At 38.4% G+C, this 15,568-nt stretch overlaps 1 protein-coding gene across 3 annotated transcripts in view; it reads left to right on the top strand.

Annotated features, from left to right (window-relative positions):
• tmem94 (transmembrane protein 94) overlaps window positions 1–15,568 on the top strand; it is a 120,143-nt gene that overhangs the window by 94,908 nt on the left and 9,667 nt on the right. For 2 of the 3 annotated variants that reach the window (XM_061967040.2, XM_061967039.2), the window contains exons 23-27: window positions 736–844; window positions 8,955–9,144; window positions 9,234–9,311; window positions 11,033–11,118; window positions 11,210–11,291. In XM_061967040.2, coding sequence (XP_061823024.2) covers window positions 736–844; window positions 8,955–9,144; window positions 9,234–9,311; window positions 11,033–11,118; window positions 11,210–11,291 — 545 coding nt within the window. The remainder of the gene's footprint in view (window positions 1–735; window positions 845–8,954; window positions 9,145–9,233; window positions 9,312–11,032; window positions 11,119–11,209; window positions 11,292–15,568) is intronic. The other variant, XM_061967042.2, reaches the window with a different exon arrangement.

Raw genomic sequence — 15,568 nt, 5'->3', positions numbered from 1 at the left:
TTCAGTGTGCATGTGAAAATGCAAACATGTAAGTTTGACCACTTGAAAAAATAGAATACATCCAACCATTCAAGCACTTTTTTAAAATAGTGGTGCATAACTTCTCAATCACTGCATCTGTCTTATTGTTTTGACACGAAAACATGCGCAATTTGTTTTCGTCACCATCTTAAAACAGGCAGATGTTTTAAAACGTTCTGAAAATGACCTCTGTGGTAAAGTACAATAAAGAGATTGCAGACAGTTATTTACCTTAAAGACAATATTTAGTACCTCCTGGTTGACAGTACTGTTAACCTTGGTGTGCCAATGAGGGGCGTTTAACCCAGCATGGGTTGCAGATTGTAGTAAACGGGACAACAGGCCATTTGTTATGTCAAGATTGTGGTCTCTACATGGTAGCACATTCTCAATTTCTCATCTATTTCGCATGTGGAGAAGCAATCGCATGAATTAAATGACACATTGCGCCCTAGAGTGCAGAGGATCAAGTGCATTAACTAAATGACACGTGGCACCCCAAACTAGAGTTACAATTGGGCATTTGTGGACCCCCAAAGCTGTAGACCTTCAGAAAACACAACTACAATATACGGTACAATTTCCGTACGCTAAAAAGTTGAGTGAATTATTTATTTGCTTGTGTAGATTCACCATCATTTTTGTATAACAATAAATAAAAACTGACTGCTGTCTTTACATTTGTGATTGTAAAAGTAAACCTTTTGTTTTCAGCCATGTGTGAGATGATAACGATCATGCAAGAGAACAGGGAGGTTACGTGCTGTTTGGGAAGTGCCGCTAATTTCCGCAACAGCCGCCTGTTCCTACAAAGTGACCTAAGGTATATGGACACATGAGTCTTGCTTTTTTTTTTTTTTTTTTTTAAATACAAAAACGCTTTAGGGGAGACCTATTTTAATCCACATTTAACATACTTTCTTGTGGACTAAATAACATTTATTGACTATTCAGAGATGTAAATTTTGTTTTAGGGGGGCTTGTAACAACGCACTATGTAATACCGGTTCAACATGTAATTTTGACATTTTGTAATAACATTCTTGAACGTGTTTTATAATAAACTTTGACGCATTTTGTAATAACTTGTTTCATATTGCACAGTTATTACAAAATGCGCATGGTGCACTTTTTTGAATAAAATGTCACACTACTGTGCATTATGTAATAAACCCTCAAAATTGATACCTTATTTTGGAAAAACTAGAAAAGAAACACAAAACAATGAATCTTCATTATAATTTTTAAAATATAGCGGGATGTTTCATTGGTTAAACATAAATCAAATGTAACTTTATTAATTATAATGAAAAATGTGATTGCAAGCTATAGGCAAAAATTACACTAATTAAATATTACTGACACTGAACTGTTGGAATTGCAATCTGGATTATGTTTTGATAATACTGTACTACATACAATAATAAGAATAAAAACAATAATAAAAATATGAAACAAAAAATAATAATTAATTCCATCACTGACCAATTTAATATTTTTGGTTTTTAGAAATGTTGTGATAAAAATATAAATCTAAACATTTGTCATGCTTTTAGTGTCAACAAAATATGTGACAACAATTTGTTATGTCGTTGTGTGTGTTGCAATCTACTAGTTATCATTGCAAATCAGAATATTGTTACTGGATCAAAGTTTTGTCTCTCGTATGTTAGCATTTCATAAGACATTTGTTGCAAATCAATCAACATCTGTGTTTTGTTCAGGAGAAAACACACATAAGCTACTACAAGAAACTAATAAATTAAAGAGATGGTTTTATAAAAACAGACTATCTTTGAATTGAATCTCAGTAAAACTAAAATGATGTCATTCAGTAACAGTGGATTGGAAAGTCAAATACAAATACGAACATTGAAAGAGTAAAATAAATAACATTTTGCATGCAATAAAAGAACAGAAAACTTACTTGAAATCTCATAAAAAATATACAACATAAAGTAGCAAGAAAAATGTCAATAATGAATAAAGCAAAATATGTTCTGGCTCAGAAATCAGACCATGATCGCCAGTGTTACCCTATCTGCGATATTGTGCAGAAATATGGTGAAATACGAAAAAATGTACAGTTATTCACATATCTTGTTACATAAAACGATCAGTTTCATTAATACATAATGAGTGATACTTCAGTGATTACAAACACATTGAAGGAAGACACCACAGTTGAAATACTTCACACAAAAGTCATAATTTCTCTGTGATTGTTGGTCCAAAGCTAATGAAGATTTTAGCAAAATGAGGGTAATAAGTTATTTTTTGGGGGGTTCTGTGTATTTTTTTACATTTATTTATTTATCAGGAGCATGTTACAGTGCCTGCTTGTCACGAATCACTGCAAGAATGTAGCAGCAGAGGGCGTCAAATGCAGCCGTAAAATGAATCTTTCACAAAATTAAAGCATGTTTTATTGTAAGTTTATGAGCTGGAGTATGTTTAGAACTATATTGAGACATACTATTTTGGTTTATTTTGTCAGAAAAGCTATCGTCAAAACGACAGCAATTGCATGCATCCGGGCACAGTCGCACACGTCCTGTTGTAACTTTTGTCTCTAACATGCAATCACATTATTGATTATAATTAATAAAGTTTGATTATTGTTTGACCAATGAAACAACCTGCTAGATTCTTAAAATTATAATAGAATAGAATGCCTTTTATTGTCACTATGCACAGGTACAATGAGATTAAAAGCAACTCCAGTATCAGTGCGACAGTCTACAAATATGCAAAACATAGGAAGGAAAGAAAATAAAAAATAGTGCAAAAGGAGGTAAGGTGTGTCCAGTGCTGAGAACGAATGTTCTGAATGATGTCATAGCATGATGTCAGAAGGGTGCTCCTGGCTGTGAACCCCAGGAAAGCTGCAGGCCCAGACGGAGTTCTTGGCAGGGTGCTCAGAGCGTGCGCCCACCAGCTCACCTCCACCTTTACCAGGATCTTCAATCTCTCCCTGGCCCAGGCATTCATCCCGTCCTGCCTGAAATCAGCAATAATAATTCCGGTGCCGAAGAAGTCTCCCATCACCACCCTGAATGCTTACCGACCGGTGGTTCTACAGCACATTAAGGACTATCTCCCCCAAGATTTTGACCCCTACCAGTTCGCATATCGGGCAAACAGAGCCACTGAGGATGCCATCACTGTGGCTCTCCACTTTGCTCTACACCACCTGGAGCAACAGCAGAGCTACGTCCGTATGCTCTTTTGTGGATTACAGTTCTGCCTTTAATACAATAATACCGGACATCCTCATCACAAAACTCTTGGCGTCCTTATCTCTGACAACATCTCCTGGTCAGATAACACTTCTACCATCACTAAGAAGGCTCAGCAGCGGCTGCACTTCCTGAGAGTCCTCAAAAAGCACAACCTGGACTCCAACCTGCTGCTGACCTTATACCGCTCATCCATTGATAGCCTGCTGACATACTACATCACATCATGGTACGGCAGCTGCACTGCTGCAGACAGGGAGAGTTTCCATAGAATGGTAAAGGCAGCACAGCGGATCATCGGCTGCCCTCTCCCCCCCCGATAGACATTTACACCTCCCGCTGCCTCAGCAGAGCTACCTACATTATCAAGGACAGCTCCCACCCTGGCTTTGACCTGTTTGACCTGCTGCCCTAAGAAAGGTGCTACAGGGTCATCAGGTCTAAGACAAACAGACTCAAGAACAGTTTTTTCTTAATAAGATTCAATGTTTTGTTTCTCTTTTAGTTTTTTGAAAATAAGGCATCCATTACAATTGTTTATTACACATGCACCAAATTGTTACATTTTATTTTTTTTTAAGTGCAGCACCCACGTTCTGTAATAACTTTGCAAAATGAAATAAGTTGTCACAAAGTTTGTTACAATACGCAATCAAAAAATGTTATTACAAAATGCGCAGATTATTTTATATAAGGTGAAAATGTATTACATTATTATTTATTGCACTATTATTACAAAATGTGGGCTGTCATTTTAGAAGCAAATGAACAAGTTATTGAAGTTAATGTGTGCATACCACGTTTAGATGAAAATAATATTTTATTCACATCTACAACCTCTGTGAAAAAATATGGAATCACCAGACTTGGAGGATGTTCTTTCAGTTGGTTACCTTTGTTGAAAAAAAGCAGATAACATGACACACATTTATAGTCACTTCTATTGACAACTTTCTGGCTTTAAGAAGCAGTAAAGGGAATCAAGAAAATATATAGTGGCATTCAGTAATAGTTTCATTTTTATATCAAGCAGAGTGAAAAAAAACATCCATCTCTCCATTTTCTACTGCTTGTCCCTTTCAGGGTCTTGAGAGGGGGAGGGGTGCTGACCCTATCCCATCTAAATTTGCAAGGCCAGATATATATGTGCATACACACACGCACACATACATACTGTATACATACACAGTACATACAGTATATACATACATATACTGTATATAGATAATGTATAGGTATGTATATATAGATATATATAGTGGGTACGGAAAGTATTTGGACCGAAAAGTATTCAGACCCCTTCATGTTTGTCACTTCTTGTTTCATTGCAGAAATAAAATTAACTTTTTTTGATTTTAATAAGTGGCTGAAATGAAACAAAGATTGAAACATGTAAAGAGGTCTGATTACTTTAGGAGTGTAATTTAATAATCGGTACAAACCAATAACCGATTTTAACTTAAAAAGAGATATTAATACATGCTTTGGCGAGCCGCTGGATGGATCTATACATAGTATGGATCGGTTGGAAAATCACAAATCGGTTGCCTATAGATCTACTACGAAATATGGCCGCTCTAATCTTGCCAGATTTCTATGATGACTTAATACAAGAGTAACGTTCTCTTTTGCAACTGACGACACAGCAACATGGCAGACAGCACCGAACCAGTTTAGAAACAATGCACCCCTGTATATTAAATCTAAAGTGTGGATAATGTTTGGATTAAAAAAAAAAAAAGAATGGTCAGTTAGATAAAAATATGGCCATTTTTAATGTTTGGAAAGCAGCAATAAAGTAGTGGCAACACAACTAACCTGAGCACTCACCTGTTGTGATGCGATGAGAGACCTTAGGATGCTAATGCTAGCAGACCAACCGACAGATTTGAAAGACTTCCAGCCCCAATTTTAACCACAACTCTGCAAGGTAATCACATTAACTACTACACTGTTCATAAGGGATGTATACCAAGCAGTGACGTGCGGTGAGGTTCATGGCTGGTGAGGCACTGACTTCATCACAGTCAGATTTAACATATGAACCCTAAAGAGTATCTTATTCACCATTTGATTGGCAGCAGTTAACGGGTTATGTTTAAAAGCTCATACCAGCATTCTTCCCTGCTTGGCACTCAGCATCAAGGGTTGGAATTGGGGGTTAAATCACCAACAATTATTCCCGGGTGCGGCGCCGCTGCTGCCCACTGCTCCCCTCAACTCCCAGGGGGTGAGCAAGGGGATGGGTCAAATGCAGAGGACAAATTTCACCACACATAGTGTGTGTGACAATCATTGGTACTTTAACTTAACTTTAACTTTACACATACAAACTGTAGCACACAAAAAAGCACATTTAATTTAAAAAAAAACGGTATTATGGTCTTACCTTTACTTATAAATGAAGTCCATGTGCAGCTCTTTTTGAACAAAAGCATGGATAACTTGTTTAGAGAAGTCTTCCTTATCTTTCTTCAGTTTTAAAAGTCTCTCTGTCTCGATGGAGATCTTCCTTTAAGTATTACCTCCCGCTTCGATTGAAAGTCCAGTTTAGAAAACTGTTTTATTTTAGATGTGTAATCCTCCATGTTAATAGTCCAGGCAAGAGGAAAAAATAAACGATCGCTGCTAACTGTTGCTGCTTGTTGTCACTTCTTCTGCAGCCGAGTAGTCGCAGAAATGCTCTCTGGGATCACTACCGCCCTCTACCACCAGGAGGCGGGATTACTGCGAGCCTCACACAGTGCGTCTTCGCAGCAGCTTTATGATTGCTCAGCACAAGAAATACGTTACACACATACAGTTGTTGACAAAATACACTGTACATTATATACCTCAGCTAACTAAACTATGGAAATGTATAATATAATTCATATAGCAATACGGTCTCACTGCACAGCAGGCCAGCAGTTAGCCGAGTCATTGCGCAATCCATGGTGAGACTCAATTCAGTGACGTGCCTCAACTGGCTGCTGACTCACCGCAAGTCTCTTCTCAGTATTTGAACGGCAAATGTGAAAATTCAGCGATTTTGAATAAAAAAGAATCTAAAACTGGTGAAGTTAAATGGAAAATAACTTTATAGTATAATCACTGGATACATATAACAATTTAATTTTTTTTTTTTCTTTTTACTTTTTTTTCTTTCCATGATGGCACGTGAGGCCCCGCCTCACCTGCCTCCCCTGACTGCACGTCACTGATACCAAGTACCGGTATGTTTTAGTACCAGTTTCTAATTGGGTCGGTCCCTCTGGACCATGAAGATTCTGGACTAATGTTACTGCTTCCAGTATTTTTTTATCCAGCTGACTGTCGCAATTATGGCACACTGTCACATTAACTTCAGCTGACGCTGCATAAACATAACATGTCAGCTTGGAATAATGACAAATAAGAAGCAACACCACACTCAAGTTTGTAACACAACAATTAATCCTCAAAAGTTTAAAGTAAAAGCCACTGCACTTTTTTTAAATTTTGCTCATCGTTCACAATCATGAAAGACATGACAACGGATGTATTTTTTTAATGCATTCAAAATAGTAAACAAAGTATTTAGCTTCTACAGTGAAGCTGCTGTTTAGTTTGCATGGTGGCACTTAATTGCATCTTGCACTTGTGTTATTGCGGTGTTATAACACCTCTACTTGATGTACAGCTTGCTTTTCTCTGTATTTAATTGTTGCTACCTGCGCAAACACTAAATACCTGCTTGCTTTTCCAAAAGTTTTTTTTTTTACATCTTCTTTAAGTTTATGGATTGCAATGCTTTGAAGTTGGTAGTTCTATTTGCTCATAATTAATACAGGCACCACCTTTTTTGTAATTGTGTATTTAAAAAATAAACACATGAAATTGTTCTGACATGATACTTATTAAGGATTAGTATTGTTTGTGAATCGTATCGTAACCCATGTATCGAGATTCATATCGAATCATTTAAGGTAGAGATGCGCACCTGTAGTACATATATTTATGTATGTATGTGTATATATATATATATATATATATATATATATATATATATATATATATATACTATAATATAAACTGTATATACACAGGTGAAATAAAAAAAAAAAAAGTACAAAAGTTGATTCATGTCAGCAATTCAACTTTGAATGTGAAACTAATATGTGATATAAACTCTTTACATGCAAAGTGAGATTTGTCATGCCTTTTTTGTTATAATTTTGATGATCATGGCTGACAGTTTTTCCATCCATCCATTTTCTACCGCTTGTCCCTCACAGGGTAGCGGGGTGGCTGAACCCTATCCAAGCTGCATCCAGGCGGAAGGCGGGGTACACCCTGGACAAGTTGCCACCTCATCGCAGGGGCTCACAGTTTTTGAGAACCCCAAATTTTCTGAGATTTTAATTAGAGGTTTTCATTAGCTGTCAGACATAATCATCAAAAGTATGTCAAAAGATCTTGAGTAATGCTTGTCATTCTATCTGTGGTAGTCCTGCGATGGTATGTCTTGTCCAGTGTGTACACTGCCTCCCGCTCGAGTGCAGCTGGGATAGGTACTGCTGACTGAACAATCAACATTGTTTGCAACTTTGCGTAATGATTTACCTTCTTGAAAAGTTTGAGAATCTTCTCATTTGTTTCAAATGACTTCTCTCATGATTCATCTCAATCCATCTGGTGCAACAGCTTTCCAAGGTATTTAACTGCAGACTAATGAACAGGTTAAATGTGATGTCGATGTTAGCGTTGAAAATGAAAATATACAGCATGATTTAATAATATTATCCTCAGAATTGAGTGATTCAATATTTTTATTTTAGATTGCTTGATCTGAAAATGAAAAACAATATATTTTCTTTATTTGTTGTAATGTTTTTAAGCCATAAAGTTGCCATTTGAACCTATGGTTTTATGTCATGTCTGTTATCTGCTTGTTTCTACAAATTAAACAACTCCAAGTCTGGTGATACCATATTTTTTGCCAGGGGTTGTATATTTATGTGGTAAGCAGCGCCTAACACAGCTTGATTAAAATCTGCACATTAGCTCCTTGTACTGTATGTACAGTACACTGATGTTACGCAGACAACTGATTGTACACAAAATAACACATTAGGACATTGTTAAACTGCTAATTACAGATTTCTCTTGTGTTTCTTTGCCGCCGTCTTTAAGCAGCAGTTTATCGACTAACCCAGCTTTGTCCCATGTAAAATGCTGTAGACAAACACAGACACATTTTTAGTTGTAGATATCAGAGTAGGTGAGAGGGCCTGGCACAGGAGGCTCCAGGCTGCAGCCATACAATCTTGGCACAGTTTGAAGCAGAGGGCGAGGGAGCAGGCTGACTGAAAGCATATACTAGAATACCCACATAAGTACGTCTGAGACACTGACATCAGTGTGTTCCCACTGCTAAAAAAAAAGAGAGAAAAACGCAGCATTCAGAGGCATCCAAAACTGCTTGCAGACTCCCGTCCAAATGCATGACGCTTTGCCATTGTTTAACACCTCTTCAACTTTGTAACAACAATAAACAAAGGTCCCCTTAAAATACTTAATTAACTTGATAGTAAATGCTAATATGAGGATAACTTGACCATTTAGTTTGACAGTGTACATTTTATGTTATGTTAGTCATATTTTTCTATACTAGTATAGAATTATGCTCATGTCCTCATTTTCACTGAATAATGTGGCCTCTCCCTCCCATAGTATTGCCCTGGATCCACTTTACCCATCTCACTGCACGCGGGAGACATTTGGTTATGCCACATGCAGTCCTTTCAGCAGTAACACAGAAGATCTGTCTCCTCTGAGACTCTCAGGGCAACTCAACAGTCTTGGCTGCTCTGTCACCTTTCACCAAGGAGAGAGTGTTAGCATGATTAAGCTCATTGAACAGGTTCAACACACACACAAACTCCCACACAGTTCAGTTGGAGAACTGCATCACGTCTTTTTTCTTATTGGCTTGGTGTGGGTTCGTTGCAGGCACGACACACAACGTACGGCATTCGCAAGTGCTTCCTGTTCCTGCTTCAGTGCCAGCTCAGTTTGGTCATCATACAGGTTAGAGGAGAGACTTGACTAGGGATGGGAATCAAAAAACGGTTCTCGTTTAGAACCAGTTCCTAGTGTATCAATTACTTGAAATCGCTGGCCAATTTTCCCTAACGATTGACAAGATTGACGTCATTACGCAACGTGAGTAGTGACGTCAAACGGCTAGAAACATGACACCCATGCGGCAGAAACATGCCAAAGTCTGGCTACATTTTACAAAAAAAGATTGTAACAGCACTACATGTAATAATTTCAAGGTTGCTATTTAATCCAAAGGAGGAGCAACGTGCGGCTCCTCTCATGTTGGCGCCATTTGACTAATTTTCAAGGCTGTTACTTGTTAAATTGGAATGAATGCCTTCCCATTTAGATGAGCAAGACGAGAGAGATCTGACTGGCCCCAAGGCGGGCAGTAAGTACTTGCTCCAGTTCACGTGTCCTTTCACCGCAGCAGGGAAGAGTACACTCAGGCCAGGATAGACGAATGTCACCAAGCAATGACTGAGTTTTGGCCAAAGGCTTGCACCCATTTGTCAGAGTAAATGCTCTTGATTTTCGGTAGGTGGATTTTCAATCGTAGTCACAGAAAAAATGGCATGTTTTCTTTCATTCCTATTACACAGGTGAAACTCTAAAGATTAGAATATTGTATAAAAGTCCATTCATGTCAGCAATTCAACTTCAAATATGAAACTAATGGGATATCAACTCATAACATGCAAAGTGAGCTATGTTAAGTGAAGTGATTTGTATTTATACAGCGCTTTTCTCTAGTGACTCAAAACACTTTACATAATCAAACCCAATATTTAAGTTATATTCACACCAGTGTGAGTGGCACTGGGAGCAGTTGGGTAAAGTATCTTGCCCAAGGACACAACGGCAGTGACTAGGATGGCGGAAACAGGAATTTAACCCGGAACCCTCAAGTTGCTGGCACGACCACTCTACCAACTGAGCAACGCAGCCCCAAGCGGCCTTACGCCTTTACTTGTTAAAATGCTGATGATAATGGCTTACAGTTTTTGAAATCCCCAAATTATCTGAGATTTTCAATTCAACAAAATTCTTGAAATACCTGGAGTTGCATGTTAAGATTCTGTCATAGCACAGGAGCTCAAGTATCATTCTGCATGTTTGACAGCCCTGTACAACAATGAGAGAGCCTAACTGAGAAATGTTGAAAAGAGTAAGCACAGCCAGCAGCAGGATGTCTACCCACTGATATTTTCAGATCTAGTAACCTATATACGTAGAGGAGACAAAATTAAGTCCTGAGGGACCGACAATATTCAGATTTGCAGATATGGTCAACCTGTACAAACGGAACAGAAGAATATTTATTTCTTATACTTTCAAAAAAAATCACTGACCTCACTGTAGGCTTTGTAAGGCCATGTTACCTCTAAACTAAACAAAGTTGATGCTAATCTACCAGTTTGTTCTCTTCTTTTTTTCCAAGTAAGAGACGAGAAGCGAGCGATAAGAAAACCGATAAAGAACCAAATTATTAAGCAGAATCGAAAGTGGAATCAGAGCCAGAAAAACCTTATCAGTTCCCATCCCTAGACTTGACATACTGTTTTTAAACGTGCTCATGCATGTCTAACAATATCTGATTATAAATCAAATCTGCATTGTAGAAAATGAAATTCTTATATACACTAAATGCATGTTGACAATGTTACCTTTTACCTGTACAGTCAAAAAGTATCATGTTTCTTCAGTTTTTAGCCTGTTTAGCTCAGCTCCCTCCTCCCATGAACACCACTGACATCATCTGGCTTTCTTGCTTCAGCTGCCCACTGCTAAGGTGCAACCACAAAGTACTTAAATAGAGTCAGTGTATGTGTAGTAAAAAAAAAAAAAAGGTTGATCACGCTATGTTTTGTTGTGTTTGACAGCGTGTCACTTTTGGGAAAGCCTCCAGACAGTTCAGTCATGACAGTTGCCACCGGGAAGAACCTTGATGCCATTCCAAGGAAGGTAGGATCTAAAAGTTTATTCATAATTTTTCTAACATAATTTAATCTGAGGTTTATTTATTTCCTGAATGTATTGATCCACTATTGTAGTATTGGTAATGTCACTGTCTGATGATGATCAAGTATGTGCAGTTGTACCTTAATTACATATATAAAATACTGTATAGTGGTAGCACAGTTGAGATGTGTCACTGTTTTGCCAGATGTATTGGCTATGACAATTATTGCGGGCTGGTCAGCCATCTAAACATAGGTACATGCAAACTCCATCTGCCTTTTAATCCCACTTCAACATTTTAAAAGCTCAGAACCCAGGTACTGGGCCTGCTTGGTTGTGTCTGTGTTAATATGCCATCCATCCATTTCTACCGCTTGTCCCTTTGTTTAATATCAATAAAGTAGACATATGTCAACATAATTAGAAGAACAACCAGAAATCAACAACTTCAGTGATCAATTAGCCCACTTGCCTCATTATCTCGCTCTTTTGTGAGAAACCTTGATTTTATCACAGACTGTAATTTTAATCTGCAGAAACAAATCTCAGCAGTTGTAAAATGTTTTTTCCCCAACTAATGCTTTTAAGCAGAGTTAAATACATGCCAAATACTGATTTTGAAACAGCAATACATGTTTTTATCCCATCAAGGCACTCACTTTTATACTGGCCTTGATCAGTCCTCCCTTTGCAGCCTCCGGGGTAACAGAATGCAGCAGCCGGCTTCTAACATAGACCAAACACTCGTATCACATAACCCCTGTGCTTTCGGCTCTCCTTTGGCTTCCAGTACATTTAAGGACTAATTTTAAAATGCTGCTCTTAATGTTTCTATGCTTAGGCACAGCATTGATGTCTGCAAACAAACTGCTCCAGACTTAGCACGAGAGGGGACAGAGCCTTTTCTGTAGCTGCCTCTAAATCATGGAACAATATGCAGTCGTGGTCAAAAGTTTACTTACACTTGTAAAGAACATAAAGTCATGGCTATCTTGAGTTTCCAATAATTCCTACAACTCTTATTTTATTGTGATAGACTGATTGGAGCACATACTTGTTTGTCACAAAAAACATTCATAAAGTTTGGTTCTTTTATGAATTTATTATGGGTCTACTGAAATTGTGACCAAATCTGCTGGGTCAAAAGTATACATACAGCAATGTTAATATTTAGTTACATGTCTCTTGGCAAGTTTCACTGCAATAAGGCGCTTTTTTGTAGCCATCCACAAGCTTCTGGTTGAATTTTTGACCACTCCTCTTGACAAAATTGGTGCAGTGCAGCTAAATTTGTTGGTTTTATGACATGGACTTGTTTCTTCAGCATTATCCACATGTTCTCAATGGGGTTTAAGTCAGGACTTTGGGAAGACCATTCTAAAACCTTAAAGGGGAACATTATCACAATTTCAGAATGGTTAAAACCATTAAAAATCAGTTCCCAGTGGCTTATTATATTTTTCGAAGTTTTTTTCAAAATTTTACCCATCATGCAATATCCTTAAAAAAAACCTTCAAAGTGCCTGATTTTAACCATCGTTATAAACACCCGTCCATTTTCCTGTGACGTCACATAGTGAAGCCAACACAAACAAACATGGCGGAAAGAACAGCAAGCTATAGCGACATTAGCTCGGATTCAGACTCGGATTTCAGCGGCTTAAGCGATTCAACAGATTACGAATGTATTGAAACGGATGGTTGTAGTGTGGAGGCAGGTAGCGAAAACGAAACTGAAGAAGAAACTGAAGCTATTGAGCCATATCGGTTTGAACCGTATGCAAGCGAAACCGACAAAAACGACACGACAGCCAGCAACACGGGAGAAAGCGAGGACGAATTCGGCGATGGCCTTCTAACCAACGATTGGTATGTGTTTGTTTGGCATTAAAGGAAACTAACAACTATGAACTAGGTTTTCAGCATATGAAATACATTTGGCAACAACATGCACTTTGAGAGTGCAGACAGCCCAATTTTCATCAATTATTATATTCTGTAGACATACCCTCATCCGCGCTCTTTTCCTGAAAGCTGATCTGTCCAGTTTTGGAGTTGATGTCAGCAGGCCAGGGAAGCTAGGGTTCTTCTCTTGATCATCTTCGGTGGCATAAGGGACGGTGTGAGCCAAGACATCCAGGGGATTTAGCTCGCTCATCTGCGGGAACAAACTGCCGCCATTGCTTGCCGTGCTACCGAGGTCCTTTGTCCCTGAATTGCTCACACACTCCGGCAGATTCAATGGGGGTCTGGCGGCAGATTTCTTTGACTTTATCGTTGGAAATGTATCTGCTTTGAGTGTCGCAGGATATCCACACTTTCTTGCCATCTCTGTCGTAGCATAGCTTTCGTCGGTCAAGTGTGCGGAACAAACGTCCAATTTCTTGCCACTTTTGCATCTTTGGGCCACTGGTGCAACTTGAATCCGTCCCTGTTCGTGTTGTTACACCCTCCGACAACACACCGACGAGGCATGATGTCTCCAAGGTACGGAAAACAGTCGAAAAAACGGAAAATAACAGAGCTGATTTGACTCGGTGTTTGAGAAAATGGCGGATTGCTTCCCGATGTGACGTCACGTTGTGATGTCATCGCTCCGAGAGCGAATATTAGAAAGGCGTTTAATTCGCCAAAATTCACCCATTTAGAGTGCGGAAATTGGTTAAAAAAATATATGGTCTTTTTTCTGCAACATCAAGGTATATCTTGACGCTTACATAGGTCTGGTGATAATGTTCCCCTTTAATTCTAGCCTCATTTAGCCATTTCTTTACCACTTTTGACGTGTGTTTGAGGTCATTGTCCTGTTGGAACACCCAACTGTGCCCAAGACACCCAACCTCCGGGCTGATGATTTTAGGTTGTCCTGAAGAATTTGGAGGTAATGCTCCTTTTTCATTGTCCCATTTACTCTTTGTAAAGCAGCAGTTCCATTGGCAGCAAAACAGGCCCAGAGCATAATACTACCACTACCATGCTTGATGGTGTTCCTGGGATTAAAGGCCTCACCTTTTCTCCTCCAAACATATTGCTGAGTATTGTGGCCAAACAGCTCAATTTTAGTTTTATCTGACCACAGAACTTTCCTCCAGAAAGTCTTATCTTTGTCCATTTGATCAGCAGCAAACTTTAGACGAACCTTAAGGTGTCGCTTGTGGAGCAAGGGCTTCCTTCTTGCATGGTAGCCTCTCAGTTCATGGTGATGCAAAACACGCTTGACTGTGGACACTGACACCTGTGTTCCAGCAGCTTCCAATTCATTGCATACCTCCTTTTTGGTGGTTCTCGGTTGACTCTTAATCATCTTGACCAATTTTCTCTCTGCAGCAGGTGATAGCTTGCGTTTTCTTCCTGATCGTGGCAGTGACAAAACTGTGCCATGCACTTTATACTTATGAACAATTGTCTGCACAGTTGCTCTTGGGACCTTAAGCTGACTTGAAATGGCTTCAAGTGACTTTCCTGACTTGTTCAAGTCAATGATTCGTTTTTTTCAGATCTGTGCTGAGTTCCTTTGACCTTCCCATTGTCGTGTTTGTAACCGAGTCTAATGACTCCATCACATGAGCCCTATTTAAATGGGCTCAGAGAAGTCAACAGGTGTCGTCAATCATAATCACTCACATGAAGATAAGAGGCCATGCCATGAAGCTAATTTGATTTGATTGTAACCTTTCTGCATCACCAAAATTGATAATGTATGTTGCTGTATGTATACTTTTGATGAAGCAGATTTGGTCACATTTTCAGTAGACCCATTATAAATTCATAAAAGAACCAAACTTCATGAATGTTTTTTGTGACATACAAGTATGTGCTCCAATCACTCTATCACAAAAAAATAAGAGTTGTGGAAATTATTGGAAATTCAAGACAGCCATGACATTATGTTCTTTACAAGTGTATATACACTTTTGACCAGGACTGTACCTATGCACATTAGGGGTGCTCAAACATTAGAGCATTTTTAAAACCCTGCTAAAAACTAATTTATTTTCTCAAGCATTCCACAAATAACACCGTGATTTTATAGTGTTTTACCTCAACAGTTTTATTTTTTTATTTTTTTATTTTTTTTTTGCTAGTTTTTTATTCCTGTGTTTATTATTCCCTGTTTTATTACTTTTATTGTTGTATGTGCCCTGTGCAGCACTTCGGTCAACGCAAGTTGTTTTAATGTGCTGTATAAATAAAACTTGACTTGACTTGAGTGAGTCACCTCATTTAGAGAAATAAATGATAGGTAAATTTTAACAGTTTTTTTCGCAGGACAGCACAAA

Source organism: Nerophis lumbriciformis, linkage group LG11 (assembly GCF_033978685.3).
Source record: "Nerophis lumbriciformis linkage group LG11, RoL_Nlum_v2.1, whole genome shotgun sequence".
Classification (NCBI taxonomy): domain Eukaryota; kingdom Metazoa; phylum Chordata; class Actinopteri; order Syngnathiformes; family Syngnathidae; genus Nerophis; species Nerophis lumbriciformis.
The sequence above is the reverse complement of the archived record's forward strand: the minus strand, read 5'-3'. Positions and strand labels throughout refer to the sequence as shown.